Source organism: Tenrec ecaudatus, chromosome 5 (assembly GCF_050624435.1).
Source record: "Tenrec ecaudatus isolate mTenEca1 chromosome 5, mTenEca1.hap1, whole genome shotgun sequence".
NCBI classification, from domain to species: domain Eukaryota; kingdom Metazoa; phylum Chordata; class Mammalia; order Afrosoricida; family Tenrecidae; genus Tenrec; species Tenrec ecaudatus.
In genome coordinates, this window is record NC_134534.1 from 89,238,284 (window position 1) to 89,257,019 (window position 18,736).

Here is an 18,736-nt window from a genome sequence, read left to right on the forward strand (position 1 = left end):
ACCGAAGGTTTCAATCCTTGATCTTCATCAGCAATTTTAAGTCCTCACTTTCAGCAAGGTTGTATCATTGTCTAGGGAAGGTTGTTAATAAGCCTTCCCCTAATCTGATGCCACATCTTTCTTCATCTAATCCAGCTTCTCTGATTGTTTGCTCAGCATACAGATTGGAAAATTACATTGAAAGGATACAGCCCTGGTACCCACCTTTCCATGGTGTATTCCCTTGTTCTGTTTGCACAACTGCTCCTTGATCCATGTAGAAGTTCTGTATACGAAGAATTAATTTTTCTGAAATTTCCAGTCGAATGCCTTTACATTGTCAATGAAACACAAGTAAACATCTTTCTGGCATGCTCTGCTTTCAGTCAAGATCCATCTAACATCAGCAATGATATCCCTTCCTCCATGTCTTCCTTTGAATCCGGCCTGAACCTCTTTGGCAGCTGCCTGCCAATGTACTGCAGTAACTGTTGTTGAAGAGCGTCAGCAAGATTTCACTTTCATGTGTCAATCACACTGTTCTACAATTTCAGCATTCTGTTGGGTTAACTTTCTTTGGAATCTGTACAAATATAGATTAAGTTTCTCTATATATTCCCCCTTCACTTTTTCCCTTTTATAAAAAGCTGAACCAACTTTAAATGGGTCAAAAGGGAGATCAAATGATAAACTATTGCACTTTAACCTGACTCCGTCTGCCATAATCAACTTTAAAAGGCTCTCTGTCTGATAAGAAGGCTAGTCACATCCCTCAACTATGGGATCCTCAGAGGGGACTCACTGGAGACTTAATCCATGTGTGGAGCCTGCAAACAGATTTTGGGCTTCCACTGTCATCCACAGCCTTCTACAAACCAGGTGCTCACAATTTAAGCTCTGATAAAATTCCCTCCTTTGGATCTGGATTTTATTATTTACAGTCCTTGCACCACACAGGCTGGTGTGCTTCTTCCACATTGACCTGGTTGACATCTCACTCATATAGCTGCTTGTTGGCAGACAAACTTTTAACATCCCAGAGGCTACTGCTTCTGACACAGGCTCCATCTAGTTTATTTACCACAGTTTGCTATAGCGCCTTTATCTTCAGCAATCTCTTCAGGAGGGTGAGCATCAAGCAGGGCCATGTCATAAGAACAAACTGTTCTTAGGTTGGAGCTAGGATTAAGTGGAAGCCCGCAAGCCATTCATATATCTATGATTTATATGTGTTTTTGGTCACCTTAAAGACATCACTGTCATTTTATGTTAGAAACATTATCAATCATCCTTCCGGGGCACAAGGTAATTCTATTGATAGTGTCATTAATTTAGCCAAATTCTTTCCGTTATTTTTGATGCTTCTGTATTATTCAGTATTTTCCCAAGGAAAAGAAAAACTATAATAAACTCCTAGATAACCAATATGCAGATAATAGAATTATCAATACTGTCACTCTTATTTCCCCAACCCTTCCTCTATCAGATGTGAAATAATTTATTTGAAAATCAGAATACGCTTTCCTTTATAAACAATTCATAAAAGACAGCTACATGCTCGGGTCAAACTGTTAAAACTAATATAATTTGTAAAATAGATGACATTTTCAATATTTTGAAGTATTACTAAAAACATGAATTCACTTCGTATTTTCTTAATGTGTCTAAAAAGAAGGGACTTAGCCAAGCAAAAGTAATTTAGACCAGCATAATCATTATACAGTCTTATAGTGCGAATTTACCAATTTAAAGGTTTCTGATTTTTTAAGTCATTAAAATCACCTTGTCTCTTTACTATGTACCTGCCATAACATTTTCTAAAAATACTTATATATGTCTTTGAGTGGTTTTTTGGTTTGTTTTTTGTGCCACAGCCTTAGGATCAGTGATTCTCAAAGACTGATTCAGGGACACCTGGAAGCTCCTTAGACTCTTTCAGAGTAGTTGAAAGACCAGAGCAACTTCTTATCAATACAAAGGATTTTTTGCTGCTTTCCCTTTTATTCTCACACAAGTATACAGCGGAGTTTTCCAGAAGTTATTCTGTGAAGTAGTAGTTGGGGGTTTATAAAAAGCTAGAAATTAAAGACACTTGTAAAGTTATAAAATAATTCCAATCATTTTATTGCATCTAAAATTCTGATAATATAGATTTTATAAGTTAATTATATAAGCATATCATTTTTAAGGTAATTCATAAATATATTTTCCTGTTTTAATTTCTAGTACAGTAAATATTGAAAGATATAACCCACATAAACAAATGTTTCCTGGAACTCTTCAAAATTTTTAAACATGTAAAGGATCTTCAGGTAAAAGAGATGGAAAACTTCTATTCTCTGTTGATGATCTTCTTCTCCATCTGAAATATACTTTTGCCTAATGGAATAAAGAGATTCTCTTTCAAATCTCTCTGGCAAATTTCACTGGGAAGAAATGTTATGCCGTCTAGCATCCCTTACCCTGATAAACATTCTCTGACATTAGCATGAAAGAGCCGTGAGGCTAGCCGCGAGTTAACCCTCACCTTCACCAATTCTGTGTAGCCTGTGTCCTTTGCGGTCCACCATGGCTGAGCTTTCAATCCTTTCACGTTGTAGAGGGAGCGTTGCCAAACAGACGCAAAGTGTCCTCTCTTGTGCCCAAGTTCATACCACTTATATGCCTGAAGGGAAAAAGAGGGTGAGTTCCAAACAATTCTCTAAATTCTGCATTTTTACTAAATTTCAAATTATAAGCACTAACAGTAAGGTGCCCCCTTGATACATTTAAATACTGTCTTGCCATTTAGGTAGCTAACTCTATTCTAATGGGATATATCTACCATGCCATCGGGCTTCTAGTTACCATCGATTATTAGTACATAAATATGCACATTATATTTTCACTCTGAGACTAAACTCCGAATACAGGGAACAGGATTCAATTATTTCGGTCTTTCCCACAGTGTCTACCATAATGTTTAGGACACAGTCAATAACTGGATAAATGGTTTAAGACACCAAGGGAAATATATTAATAATTTAGCTTTTATTTCTTAAATTCTATTTTACATTTTCTGTTTTAAAAAAAGAAGGGATTCTAATTTTAATGATTTCTTCACAGATATTTACATTGAATTGAAATGACCCACAGAGAGGGCTCTCTTTCGGCATGTGCATCAACTCCAAGTCTGCATTTTAGAAGGCCTACCCCAAGGTGACAGAGAACAAGTCATCCACTAACTTATGTAGAAGGAAAGAAAATATTCTGAGTTGGCAATAAGTACAGTGATAGCCTACATTACATTTTCTAAGAAAATGTTGTTAATTTTTTTTTCATGAGAATAGAAATACCAGGAGGATAAGGGAAAGGGGGGGTGGGGAGAAAAGGGGGAATCGATCACAAGGATCAACATATAACCCCCTCCCAGAGGTACAAACAACAGAAAGGCGGGTAAAGGGCGACAGAGGACAATGTAAGATATGAAAATAATAATCATAACTTATCAAGGGTTCATGAGGGAGGGAGGGCAGGGAGAGGGGGGGAATTAGGAGCTGATATCAAGGACTCAAGTAGAAAGAAAATTCTTAGAAAATTATGATGGCCACATATGTACATATGTGCTTGACACAATGGATGAATGTATGAATTGGGATGAGATGTAAGAGCCCCCAATAAAAATATTTTTTTTAAATTTCAATACAGGATACCCTTTGTAGCTTTAGGCTAGCTGCAATATGATACAGCTCGAGTCCAGAGGACTGGCCTTTCCGGGACTACTGGTGCAGAGTGCTGCCATGTGTGCTGCTTCCGGTGGTCCTCGGAGCCACGCTCCCACATGGCACTCTTGTTGGTTGTATCGTTTCCAGAACTAAGGCTTGCCTAAGGGCTCACCTAGTAGTGCCCCTCTCCATTACCACAGGTCTAATCTAATTTTGAAAAACGATTTCAAATGCATGATTTGATCAATAAAAATAGTTGAATATTGATCTTATAAAACTCCCAAAGCACATTATATGTAAATAATAATTCAGTCTTTAAAGTTCATACCCCAGGTTCCTTTAATAAAAAATGAAATTCAATAGCAATGCTACTTGCATATATATATATATATATATATATATATAATTTGATTTTTCCTATAGTCTCAAATATATCTATTTTACAAAAAGTGAAACTGAAGTTCAACAATGCTGAATATCCACAACTAGAACTTGCCTTCCTTTTATCATTAAAGTAAAGAAAACATACATTGGATGTGATTTTCTTATTTAATCTTATTTTTCAGCAATATTCCAAATTAAGAATGTATGTACTAATCAATCTTATAGGTTTCCTCAGCAATAAATATAAGTTTTAGCTGCAAAGTAATATCCTATAAAATCAAGAAATGAAAATTATGTTCTGATTTTTTAAATGACTGTTTTATCTTTGAAATGTATTTCACTATCTTGATATGATATTTTATTTTCTATTCATTCTGTTGTTATAATCAATAGCAATCATAATGACAACAGATGAAATTTTTAAAATCTGACAGTCTTTTTTTAAAGAATAAGATTACTGTTAGGAGTGAGAGGAAAAATGATAGAAAAACAACAAATCAAGACTTCATGATTTAAAAACCTTTCTTCACTTTAATATTTACCATAGTCCATGTCTGGACAAGTCACTAGTGGAATGTCTGAGCCACGGTTGAAGTCTACATGAGACTGAAAGTATGGATGATTGCATCCCACGGGGCCTTACGCTTTGCCCCACTACCATTTAAGTTTAGAAGAAGAAAATCTTGACAAGTGGTTTATCAGAAATCTGTAATTTAATTCAATGGAAGGGACCTAATGCAATCACTATATTGTTTTACTCTTTTAAATCTAAACCACTTTACAAGAAAAATTGTTAGAAAAATTAATGAGTATGTTAGACTCCTCTGAAAAATTCTTTATTATTTCCCCTTTTCATATCCCTAATCAGGAATACTTAATATAGACAATGAGCATGCAGAGGCTTATCTTTAGTGTGTTTTATGTATCAATGTCTTCTATGTTGTTATTATCATCCCTAGTTTTAACACATACACACACACACACACACACACACACAGTCTTTCTCACCCACAAATACACTTAGGAACACCCAGGATATGCCTGGGAAATAGGCTTGTTTCAGGTGGCCTCAACTGGAGTCCATTCTGCCTGGAGTGTGGTGTGTAGCAAGGCCTGGTGATAAAGGTAGTAAATGCCATTGCCTGGATAGGGTTGCATTGCCTCTGTACTGAAGGATTACTGGGCACTCGGAGGACTGCACAAAAGTAAGGCTAATGAAAGATGCAGGAGTAGACTACTATGGCCATGCTGAAGGCTGAAGGTAACAAAGGTTGGAATGAAACACTTGTGAAGTATAGGTAAAAAGCACAAGGAAGCTGAATACCCAGAATATGTTTCAGCCTTGAAGGGAGCAAGGAGGGGCCTTCTTAGAAAAAGGAGGAACTAAAGGTGACCCAAATTTTGCTACTGGAAAGTTAACAGTCTCATCCAGGAGCGAGGGGAACTGGAAGAAAAATGTGTGGCGAGGAAGACAATAGTGACTTGTTTCTGTGGCAGGCTACACTTGCATTGGGCACAACTAAAACAGAACTTGCCCTGTCCATACTGAATGCCCTCTAAAACCATCTTACTGGAAAACAGCATTGGTATCAACCTTGAGGCACAAAGGCAGTGGCTTCTGAAGCACTGGCATTCCTTTGGAGCTGAAGCAGAGCTCTGCAAGCATCACAGCAAGATGAAGGGTCGATTACTTCGACTTCCAAACCACAGACTTCTTGTCCTATGTCCTATCAGGATGAATCCTTGTGAACTCTCTACATTCAAGAACAGGGAGTTTCCTTGTATATTACTAATAATTAAGCCTGCAGAACCGTCCCACAGATGACAATTCCAAGACTTTTTAACAAGTGTTTAGTAGTGAATTCTTTACCCTTGAAGTAAGAACTGTTTCCATCTAATGTGAAATCAATCATACACTTCTTTTATTTGTCTTTGCCCTGGATTCTGAAATTTATCACAGATCAATTAATTAGTAACAATTATATTCATACACCAGATATGAGCATTATCCAATGTTAGATACTGTAGCAAAAATCATTCTCATATCTCTTCTTCACAGAAGTAATTGGGTCATTTATAGTTTAACAGAATGAACGGGCACAAGATTATTTCTAAGCAGTGTGTATTTGCCCTTCTTTCTATTCGCTCTTGATGTCTAATGCTATTTCAGATGACTGGTGAGCTAGAAGGCAAAAGATAAAATGTATACACAAAAATAAATTAAAATGTATTAAAAATGTCAGTTATTTATGTCTCTAGTTGCATCCTGAACCCTTGTCAAAATGGTTCCATGTTCTTATTAATTTTAGAAACCTGAAACTGTGGTACCCTTAGAAGTCACTTTCTTACCTCTATGTAACTTTATGTTTATATGATGTTTGCAAAGATTCGATGTACAAACAATATACCCCTTCATCTACTGACAATAGAGCATTACAGGGGTGGGGAACTCTGCTGCCAAAAAGAGTTTTGAAAAGTTTTCGATCTTGAAACATTTTAGACATTGATGGTAAAGGGTGCCATGATTAATAATAGACTCTAAATACTTAAGAAACCGGTTTTTATTATACCAGAACAAAAGCCAAAAGAAACCATAGAGCCAGTTCCAGCTATGTTTTTTGTGTCAATACTTACCAAATTACAGCAAGAAGTGCTCATTTTGAACTTAGTATTAAATATTTCAGAAGGCAATTACCTAATAAACCATTAGACACAGTCTACATACTATCAGTTGAATATATAATGAATTCTAAAAATATTTTTGACATTCCAAATAAGAGAATCTAGGCAAATTGTTAAAATATTAAGATTTAAACAATTTCATAGACATATCTTCATTTCATAGTTTCAGAAATACTGCTTCAGAGTAACATCTACACACACGTGTGCGTGCAGTCATGCGTATACACGCTGATTTTAAGGCTGACCTTGTAATTACTCAGGTACTTTCTTTAAAAGGACATTGTGAAACCAAATAAAACTATTTTTTAATAAAACTATTTTTTATGATTATGCTTACACAGTGAAAGAGTTTAAGTCATCACCTTCAAGTATTTATTTTAAAAATACTTTTCAGTGGTATCTTTATCCTAGAAATATATTGTTCTCATTTTATCCTCTGTAAGAAAGAAAAATAATTTCAGAAATTAGTTACCTCTTTGTCCCCAACTCTCTGCATGGCATCCCCAAGGTGGAAATAAAATCGCCCATCGTCAGTGCCAGGATCGCCAGATTCGATGCCTTCCTGTAGGAGGGTTTAAAAAGGAAAATTCATGAAAAGGAAAAGGCTGTTTGAGGATTTGTGAAAAAAGTAAATACTAGACTTAATTCATCTTATTCTTTAAATGATAAATGAAAAGCCAAGAACCAGAAAAACAGTTATCAAGAAGTTGCGCAATTGGTCAACATTTCAAATTAAAAACCACAAGTCAAATTTACCCATATATTTCTGATTAATGACTAGTGGAATAGCTCACAAAGTTAATGCAACAATTTTCCTGTGGAAGCAATCATATTTCAGCACTACAAAAATTCTTTGGCCAGGTTTCTGTCAAATTAATTTTTTTCTCTACATCTGATCATATGTCATCTAGAGGCTTTTATTCCTGAATCAAAATATTTAATGTCCCATAAGACATTTGAAAGGAGACCTAGTCGTAAGTCATATTTCTCTCGGTTCAAAATACATGTCCTCACTTTTATGAAAAATCTTTAATGGAAGAATTAACCCAATTTGAATCTTTAGAAATAATTATTAAATAAAGCCCATCAGTAAAGATTTAACTACACTTAGCTAAGATTTAAAGTTTTATAAAGAGAAGAAAGATGTGTTAAAACAAGAGAATAAATTTAGAAAAGCTAAAGAAAGGCAAAAGTCAAAAGTATTTAAATATTTAGGAATTCTTCCTTAAAAAATGCATCTTTGAGGCATATTACAAGTCCATTCGTTTTACTGTCATTTTACTTTAATAACATTGGAAAGGAAACTATGGAATAGGGGGAGCATCACTCAGTACAGCAGGAAAGCTGTGTTCACAGTTCATGACTATTATTCAAATGTCCTCCTACGTTAACTAAGTGCTCTATTAGGCTGTCATATTGGATGGTGCAAATAAAGTTTCCATTATCACAAAAAGTCCTATTTGACAACCCTTGGTTAACTAAAATATTACCAGTTGTTAAGTATTCAATTGGATATGTGAGAAAAAAATAGCACATTTTAATTTGGACACCTTGAGCTATGAAGCTTTTCTGGGATTGACGTGTGCACCTGCGCTGTCATCGCACTTTACATGAGTAGCCATGATTCCTGCTCAATTTCGAGTCGAGCCCTCTGTCATTTATAAAGGGGATGTTTAATGCATTGTCCAGACGTTAAGTATTGTATCACTGAATCTGCTCTCTATGTAACAAGAGAAAATTTAAAACTACTGCAGTTTTAGGCATTTCCTCATACAATCTCTTCCAAATAGTCTCTTCTCATATGATTGGCATTTCTGCACCTGACACTCTTCATTACAGGGCAGCGTGGGATCCTGACTGCAGATAGATATCGTGGTCAAAGGGTGTGCCCTGTGCATGATGAAAAGACCCCGTAGTGTATGCCAGTCAGTCCACAGTGCATGTTCCAGGGTATCCGATCGGTCAGAGGAAGCAGAAGACGGAAAAGGCGAAACCAATGACAGGTACCTTTAAGAAGGGAATGCTCTCAGCAATCTTGTTCTGTGCCTTCAGGATGAAGCCGTAATGCACTTTAGCAAAGCCATCATTAGGCGTCATATTCAGAACCTAAATGCAAAGAAAACCAAAAGGTACCACTGCGTCTAACTAAAAAAGTCTACAAATTACTGCTGAAATGAATTTTGAGGAGCTTTACTGTTCTTGGACTGGAATATGATGTTGGACCTTAAAATACTAGTGTTTTGTTTCATTACAATAATACTACGCACCAATGATCCAATTTTCCCTCAATTCACATTTAAACATTTATTCAAGAATGAAGACATGAACAGGGAAAAAAAATCTTCAAAGCATTATATTAACAATGCAAATCAGAAAAACATCTGTCAATCAATATGACTTCAATATTGTTTTTACTGTTCAGAGAAAACTGCTGTAAATGTGCCATACTTGAACACAGTTCTGAGTGGTTATTATAGAGGGCTTTATATATTTCCCTAATTAATATTACCATTTTATTTGCATTCATAATATACTACTACTCATTCATTCAATTAAAATTCCTTGAATCGCCAGACTGTTTTAGCAAATTTAATATTGTGTGGTTATGCCTTGGGCCACTTACTGAAAGGTCAGCAGTTTGAAACCACCAGCAGCTCATTGGTGGAAAGACAGGGCTTTCTACTCCCATAAGAGGGATAGTCTTGGACACTCACAGGGCAGTTCTCCCCTGTCACACAGGCTCCCTAAGAGTGAGCATCAACTGGACGGCAGTGAGTTTGTTTTCTTGTTGTTGTTGGGTTTTTTGGCAAGAATGGAGAGAAGCTGGAATTCTGTTTTGTTGCTAGTGGAAATTTAAAATGGTTTCACCTCTGTGAAACACAGTTCCTCAAAAAGTTAAACAGAAAACCACCTAGGTGTCCTTCAGCAGCTTACACGGATAAACAAGTGGAATCTATGCACAATGGAGCAGTAAGCTAGAAAGAGAAATCCAATCCCAGGGGCGGCTCTGGCATGGATGAACCTTGACACTGCAGCAAAACAAAATCAAAATCTCACCATGGTCTAGCTTATTCCAATTCACAGCGACCCTATAGGACAACGTAGAACTATTCTTTGGGTTTTAGAGGATGTAACTCCTTATGAAAGCAGACAGCTTAACTTTCTCTTCTAGAGCAGCTGGTGGATTTGAACAGCTTACCTTTCAGTTAGCAGCCCAATGCTTAACCTACTTTGCCACCATGGTTTCACTGAAAATGTTATGCTGAGTGAGATAAGTCAGACATATAAGGACAAGTAAGATCCCACTTACATGAAATATCTAAAATAGGTAAATATGCATGGGAAGAAGTATATTAGTGGTTACTAGGGATTTAGGGCAAGGGATCATGGGAAGCTTTAAAAGGAGGACTATTCACAGCACCGCAAGGATCCATTTCACTCGTAGTGGGAGCTAAGGTCCTTGGAAAGACCTCCAAGGCCTGGGTTAAACTACTGGCTTCACTCTGTTGGCCTCCTTACCTCCTGCTAAACATACCTAGATTCCTCCAGGCCCCAGCAAGCCAAAGTCACGCACACCATGGCACTTTTGAACCTCTTTGCTTTATACTCTCCTTCCCATACATCCAAACGGTTCGGTCCCTCACCCCAACAAACTCCTTGGTCAATGAAGCCTGCTCTCAACACCTGATGCAACACAGACTTCCTGACTCCCAACAATTGCCAGTCTCTTCTTTTTTCTGGACTCAGCACTGATCACAATATGGTGCTGTTTCTCTCTCTCTCTCTCTCTCTCTCTCTCTCTCTCTCTCTCTCTCTAATATCCTATGAGGATTGTGTCTGTTTTGCTCACAGTTGATCCCCAGTCCCCAGAACAACATCGAGCAAGTAGCAGGTGCTCGACAGATCTGCAATAAATGAGTACTAGATGTACATCGGGAGTATCTCCAAATCTGGATCTCTAAAGCATGACCTGCTTTTGGTTCATGCTTTCCATGACAATCATTACTAAGCTAGTCTGCAGCAGCTGAACAACAGCAACAATCCCTTGGGAATTAAACTGGATTCGGCTCGACCATGTTCCTGCTGCGGTTGCTATGAAGTGGCCCTTACAAAGGCCAAAACCACACAGAGGACATCCCGACTGATGGCAGGTACACAACCATCGTCTCCACTGATTACTCAATCTAGCCATTTAGTGGATACTGTAGAATATGGATGCTCCTAGCAGGATGCTTCAAGATCACAGACAAATAAATATGAAGAAGTTATATTTTCTAGGGAGCTAAGTCAGGGAGGCAGATTCGCACAAAGACAATGCTAGTGTCACAGGGAAGTGCAACACAACAATGGACACCAGCCATGAGGGAGAAAGAGCGTGTGATACGCTTTTGTAAAGATTACAGCTTAGGAAAGTCGACAGGACACCTACACTTCGTCGTACAGGGCACTATGAGTTGGCATCAACCCCACAGCACGTAACAACTCAAATGAAATCCGTTTCTGAACAAAGAGGAAAAAGAAACCCTTGATAAGAAAAACTGACATTATGTCAACTATAAAAACACTTACTTGGTGTTTAACTTCATTTAAAATAAACAGAATGAGAGTTTGGGTATACTTAATGTAATTGATAAATAAAATTAGAACTTAATATTCAAAATCATGTCTTGGTTAATATGAAATCACTGTTTACCTCTTCGTAAACTTTCTTGGCACTGTGATTATCTCCGATCAAGAGGTATCCCACTCCAAGGTCATTCTTTACAGAAGTATCATTAGGAAATAATTGAACTAATCTCTGTAGGGTCATCAGGGAACCTTTCATGTGACCTGATTTGGTGGAAACAAGAAAAGAAGCCATTGGAAATAAACACAGACTGTATACTTTAGCAAACACAGACCAGGAAAGGTTTCAACCGGCCTGAAGACCAGCTTAAACCTGACTTCATATAATAATGAGGAATTAGGATTTAATTACAGTTACAATGGTATTGATTTCTACTTAAAGAAATACCAAATATAATAATCATAAACATTTTAAAGACATTTTCATTTTTTGTATTTGTCAACATTTACATTTTTATGTTAAATTTCTTCTTTGGAAACTTGGTTACCAATTACTTATAAATATATTGATTCTTGTTTTATGGTATCTCGTGTTTAAACTGATGATAGAGGAAAATTTTAGTATCTAACACAGGGTCTAGCATCATGCAAAGTTGAAAGGGCACTGAGACACGCAGGCGTTCAGCTGCTGACATGAGCCTCCAATGACTGTAACTCGCTCACGTGGCCCTGGCCTGGACATGTGGGTCAGAGAAGATGCTCCAAGCTACTCTGCAAACCTTTGTAAGTTTAGCTTGTGGTTAGCTTTCCTCCAACATCTTTCTTGGCATGAAATGAAATCTCACAGGCAAACTGTTTACAGTGTCTGTAGCTCCTAACATTCTTTTCACTGGTAATTTCAACTTCCATTCATTAAGGCCCAGGTTTTCAATACAGACCTATCCCTAGATTAGCCATAGTTCCTTAGGCAGACGATCTAACTTCTTAGCACCTCACTTTCCTCACCTGTAAGAGGAAAGGTGACAACCTAATCTAGCTCTTTGTAATGATGCAGGTTCAAGGTGCTGTTTCATTTTAGAGATGGTCAGTACAACACCCCAAAATAACACCACTATGCCCCCACCTTTAGTCAGTTCCTACTCTTGTAGGGTTTCTGACATTATACACCTTTATGGGAGCGGACAGTTTCATTTTTCACCCAAGGAGCACCAGGTGGGTTTAAAACTGCTGACCTTGTGGTTAGCCTACTCCACAATGACACCAAAATTTACCAAATGATTTAGTTATACAAGTCAGGTTCATCCTATGCAACTTAACTCTAAAAGTATAAATTATCTTGGCGTCTGCAAGATAAATCATGGAATATCCTGCTGAATGAACCCTTAGTCCTCCTTACCTAGAAATTGTTGTCTGTCTGACCGCCGCTTCAGAGTTAACTTCACTAAGTCTGCGGGGACATCAGGCAGGCTGGCCACCTCCAGGTAGGTCTCAATGGCCCCCTGTAGCAATTCATTGCTCCTCCTCTTCTCAGCTAAATCATCTTCACACTGAAGGAAATCTCACACTGAGTACATGTCACCTGACTAGCGACGTTTGTAATTACTCCAGTACTCTAACAGGTTGGCTTTGAACATACTCTCAAAGTCAATCAAAAGAACCATTCATGTTTTTCTCTTATTAAGAGATAAAAGAAAAACACCAAAATAAAACACATTATTTTAATAATATGAAGAAAAAATTGCTACTAAGTTACAGATGGGAAAAAACATCGTAAAAGAATAACATGCTAATGGTCTTGCAGATTTATATCATATTTTATATTCACATTACAAGCATGCTTTGTTTTATTGCAATTTGCACATAGATTGTGGGGTTTTTAAAATACCAATTAAAGGTTGTGGCAACCCTACGTAGAACAAGTCTACCAGTGCCTTTTTCCGAAAGCCTGTGTTCCATTTATCATATTTTGGTAATTCTCACAATATTTCAAATTTCTTCACAATGCTATTGCACACGCAATGGGCTAAATTATATGCACTGGAATGTAACTTAAAATCCACTGGGAAAGCATTATCTTGTTACCTGCTTATTGTGGTGGTGGCTTTATTATGGTCATTTGGAAGAGAGCATGATTGCCTACATGTAGCTAGGACTCTAGTGCACAGCTAGTGATACTTTGTTCAATCATCCACTCAACCGTTTGCTGTAGCATTCCCTGTCAGACACCGTTCAAGGCATGTGGAAGACAACGTATTTCCTAACATGCTGGAGTGGAGGAAAAGACAACATACCAATAAAGATAGCTTGCGTTTGAAAATCACATGTGCCGTGGATAAAAATAACGCAGGTCTAGCAGTGCTGGAGGGTGTGGGTAACAACACTACTAGTTTCATTAGGAAAATCGAGAGGACCTGAGAGATGTGAGAGCATAAGGCAAGAGGGTATTTTGAGGAAAAGCATCTCAGATGAAGAGCAATAAGAGGAACCGCTCTGAAGAATGAGTGAAGAGCAGAGGTCAATACCGTGAATGGAGGGGTAAGAGGAGAGTGGGGACATCAGATAACACAGGGCCTGATAAGTTATTGTCAATGTTGGTTCAGTGATAGAATTCTCGACCTCCATAAAGGAGATGGTGGCAGGGGTTTTGATTTCCATACAGGAGACTTGATTTGGAATTGTAGCTAATGTACCTTACACATGACATTATAATTGGAGGCTTGAATGTTGCCGTGAAACTGAACGGGTTTTTAGCACAGCCTCTAGACTGAGACAAGTAGAAAAAACCTTCAGATCAACTTCAGAAGGAGATCTGGTAATCTACTTCTGAAAACTAGTCACTGAAGAGCCATAAAAGGAGATCTGGTAATCTACTTCTGAAAACTAGTCACTGAAAAGCCTATGGCTCTCAAGAGTCCTGTCAGCAATCAAGTATGGGGATGACGCAGGATTTTCTTCCATTGTGCATGGGATTAACATGACATCAGCGAACAACAGCTAAGAATACAACAACAACAAATTACTGTAAATTCTTTGGCACTAACTCTACATGGGATGGAAGGAGAGGCTTGTCACAGAGACTACACTGACAGAATAAATTGGGTTAGGGGTGGAATCGGGCAGATCAGTTAGGACGTTCTGGAAGGAATCTGGGTATGAGGTTATGATCTTCCGACTAGGGTGGTAGCAAAGGATGTGGTAAAAGTGGTTGAATTATAGACATGCTAGGAAGGTCCCAGCTAATAGATTTGTTGAGAGAGAGAATGTAGGGAATGAGAGAAAGGGAGAGAAGTCAGAGTTAAATTTAAGGATTTTGTCTTTAGTGATGAGAAGAAGGAACTGTCACTCACAGAGAATGGGAAGACAGGACAGAACAGTGTTGCTATTGTTGTTAGGTGCTACTGAATCCATTTGGCCTCATGTTAGCATTATATGACACAGCTGTGTTGTAGGGTTTTCTAGAATGTACCCTCCAGGAACAGATCTCCAGGTCTTTTTGCCCAGGGAGCCAGTGGTTGTGTTCTTACTGCCAACCTTTCCGTTATTAGTGGGATGTTTAACTGTCATGTCAGGTTTACAGGGTATGCATTTAAGCACTCTGCTCAAAACATATTTTATTCAAATGCCCATCAGATATCCAAAGGATCCCTGGTGGTACGGTGGGTTAAGCACTGCACTGCTAAACTACACGGTTGGCAATTCAAATCCACCAGCTGCCCCATAGGAGAAAGATGAGGCTGTCTATTCCTTTAAAGATGTACAGTCTAGGAAATCCCATGGAATAGTTCTACTCTGTCCTATACATTCCTGTGAATTGGAATCAACTTTATAGCAGTAGTTGATTGGGGGTGGGGGGATGGAGAGTGTCAGGGAGGGGTGTCTGTTCTAATCAGAAGATATCCAAATGGAAACATTGCACAGGAATTTGCACTTGTAAGTGGATTTCACAGCAAGGTCAGATATAGGACTACACATCTGGGAACTTTCCAACATATAGACAGTATTTAAAGGTAGAAACTGCATGCAAAGGTCAGGGATTCAAAAAAGGCCCAGCAAGAGGAAAGTGAAGGCGTCAGCCAGGTAGAAATGAATGCCACTTGACATATATCTAATATTTACTGCTAATATCACTGTCACCTTATAGCATTACAGCTTAGAGAGAAAAATATTTCCTGAGACCAACATTTTAAGTTTCCATTATTAAACAAGCATATTAATTATAGCAATCATTATTTCAAAAACAGTTAATTTATTTAGGATAAATAATATAAATAAAAATGCCAAAGGAGAAGACATTTTTGGTACAACAGGATTTGTATTTGCATACATTTTTCTATATAGTTAGTATGCACTTCTTCATGAGATGATTACTAATACTAGTGACAAAATATATCACTTATTTGAATAGGGATGACCCTTTGGTAACAAACCTAACCACTCTGCTTAATAGTAATATAATTTAGTAAGTTTGGAGGATTACTATATTAATTTACAAAAGTATATAGTTACTGCCTCCTAAGTCTGGTCTTAATCATAGATAATGAAAATCAATTGGCATTTTTTTGTGGAAGCATCTATTTATATTTATTCAACTCTCATATTTCAAAGTAAACTTATCTACATCATACTGATTCTAACTGTGGCCATGAGAATTTTTATGTCTTCAACAAGTAATATATATTTTTTAAATTCCATTAAATTTTGTGAGTTGTTCTCACTATTTCATTAACTTTTCTGAAAATAAATTCATTATATTTGAGTAAATAAAATAATTATGACTCTATTGGACAGAAAGGAAGAATCTGAGCATCTGGCTGTTGAGCAGCTGCTGCCTTACAGTCAGCGCAAAGCATTCTCGCTTCATCCGTAGACGTGCTAGTGCCTGCAAGGTCCTCCTTCCAAATCTACGTGGCCAGCCTCTCCCTAGCTGTGAGGACTTTCGGTATTTATTGTGTCCAGGAGAGCTGACAAGTTCGTTGACAAGGTGGTAGCTCCATAAGAACTTGATTGCCTGACACACAGGTAGATCCAATCTTGACTTTTACTCTGAGATCCAGACTCTAAAAGTCCAATAGTCTCTGTGACATTTTCATTTGTATGTAGAATAAATATCACAAACTCAGACAATGAGTAGTTTTGAGTTTTTCACACCTCCTCAAACCTGCTCCTCTCCCAGGCTCCCTGGTTAGCAAATGTCACACCTACTCCTTCATTGATCACACCCTCAAACTCTCAGAATCATTCTTGTTTCTTTTCTTTCTTGTGCCCTTACATCAAACCCACCAAGTCCTTCCATTTCTCTCCATCTCCGACACCATAACCCCACTTCATGCTACCCTCATCGCTCATGAACGCTGGCAATGACTTCCTGTTACTCCCGCTGCCACAATCTGTTCTCACCCAGCATCCACAGAAATCTTTTTACACAACTAAAAAGGTTTCTTCCGAGCATAAAACTCTGCAGTGGCTTCTTGGGACACTGGGGATAAAGGAAAGCCCCTTTACCCTTCCTCCTTCTTTCTGTGAAGCTCTTTACACCCCGAATCTCATCACTGCACCAAAGCACAACTGATGCTTGCCTTTTCCTCCACCTGATGACCCCCCTGCTCAATTATTGCAATTCTCAGGCCAGGTGTCACCTCCCTCGAGAGGCTTTTCATAAGTGCCATCTGCCTTATCACTTTCAATCACATTACCTGCAGTAACAAACTCTTACGAGATATAAGGTTTATTCTATTTTCTTTACTTTACAGAATACATTATTTTGCTAAAAGATATACTTATTTTAAACTTCTTATACTTATTTTCTAGGTGTATAATTATTTCGAAAGGGTTTTGGTGCTTTACTGCAAGAGGACCTTCTCCGTGAGCCCTGTCCCTGCCATGCCAGTCCCCTCGCCCATGTCCCCATGTGACAGGAATTCTCTGACAAGTGTTCATCTTTATTTTCAAAGGAAGAGAGAAATCAGATGTGTGTGCATATGTGAAACATTACTAAATTTAGCAGAAAACAAAAGCAATTATCTTGTTTTTCAAAAGTTTTTCTTTTGTTTTATCAATACATATAAATGAGAAATAGATTTTGTAAAGAAATTACAAGGGAAAGGGTAAAATGTGGAACAAAAAAGTCCCATCATTTGGAATCCACAGACACCAAATAAATCAAGTTTTTTAAACAGAAGGGTTTCAGAATACCTGTGCCTTCCCATATCTTGCCCGTGGACTGTGTGGATACTTGTGTACTAGTTTTTCAAATGCATGTACTGCTTCTTCAATGTTTCCCTGTTAAAAAGAGACAGTTACATAAGCACAATCCATTTAAGTACATAATGTTTAAAATATGGCTGTTTATTATTCATCAAGGGATGATGCCAAAATTTCCCGAACTCCATTCTGATATAGGACAATTTTATCAATGATGTTAAAATATTAGCTGTACTTTAGCAATCATAACATGAGAAAGGATTATACATTTTTACTGAAAAGGTAGATACCTGACAGATAGTGTAATCTGTGTTTTGGTTTAAGAATTATATTTTTCCTCTAATGCATATGAATATTTCCTACATGCATCCCTAATAGGAACTATGTTAAGTAGGGCTGGGGGGTGGTGGCTTTCAACTAGGATGCCTTGGATCTGAGAGAGACAAAGAGGGGTGTCAAAGATAAACGAAGAGAAACAGTTGTAAAAATAGTAGAGGACCATGAGGTGGAGTGGGTGGGGGGATGAAAAATAGGGGCTGATACCAAGGGCTCATATGGAAAGGAAACATTCAAAAAATGATGGTAACATTTGTACAAATGTGCATGATACAACTGATGTGTGGAATGTTTTAAGAGTTGTAAGAGCCACCAATAAAATGATTTAAAAATTAGAATTAGAAAGTTTTAACAAAATAGGTATAAAATCTGCTCACTAAATAAATTAAAAATATATAGTAGAGAAAGATGAAGGTGAAGAAACCTTGGACCACTTGGCTTTGGCATCTGTCACTCACTCAACATCATGATTGATTTTAGCTCATTTGTATGAGAGGTAGGTGACGAGAGGGCCTATACTGCCTCTGTTATTCAACCTTCCCAGAGCACACAGGAGCTCTTGAAAGGATTCTCTCTGACTACTGCTGCATGACATGAAGCTGAGACATGTCACAAAGGTCTTGGCATTATGGTGAAGAGCCTCCTTCAAAGGCCAACCCACAGTAAGACACAAATGTCTCCCCATTAAAAGACAGTAGCAGTTCAAAGATACTCAATGTGATGAGAAAGACACTGATTATCCAAGATGAATCTTCCTCGTCTATCTATAAATTGTGAAACACGAATTCACTGATTCATAGGCTTCGCGATTCAGTGGATGAGTGTCCATACAGCAAAGTTACCTTACAAACCAAGCTGTAGAGAATACTGGGCAAAAAACTGTA

At 37.7% G+C, this 18,736-nt stretch overlaps 1 protein-coding gene across 4 annotated transcripts in view; it reads right to left on the minus strand.

Moving 5' to 3' along the window:
• Positions 1-18,736, minus strand: part of ASPH (aspartate beta-hydroxylase) — a 146,757-nt gene that overhangs the window by 26,428 nt on the left and 101,593 nt on the right. For all 4 annotated transcript variants that reach the window (XM_075549709.1, XM_075549706.1, XM_075549710.1 and 1 more), the window contains 6 exons: positions 17,508-17,594; positions 12,712-12,862; positions 11,443-11,579; positions 8,757-8,855; positions 7,222-7,311; positions 2,507-2,644 (listed from right to left, as the gene is read on the minus strand). In XM_075549709.1, the coding sequence (XP_075405824.1) occupies positions 2,507-2,644; positions 7,222-7,311; positions 8,757-8,855; positions 11,443-11,579; positions 12,712-12,862; positions 17,508-17,594 (702 nt within the window). The remainder of the gene's footprint in view (positions 1-2,506; positions 2,645-7,221; positions 7,312-8,756; positions 8,856-11,442; positions 11,580-12,711; positions 12,863-17,507; positions 17,595-18,736) is intronic.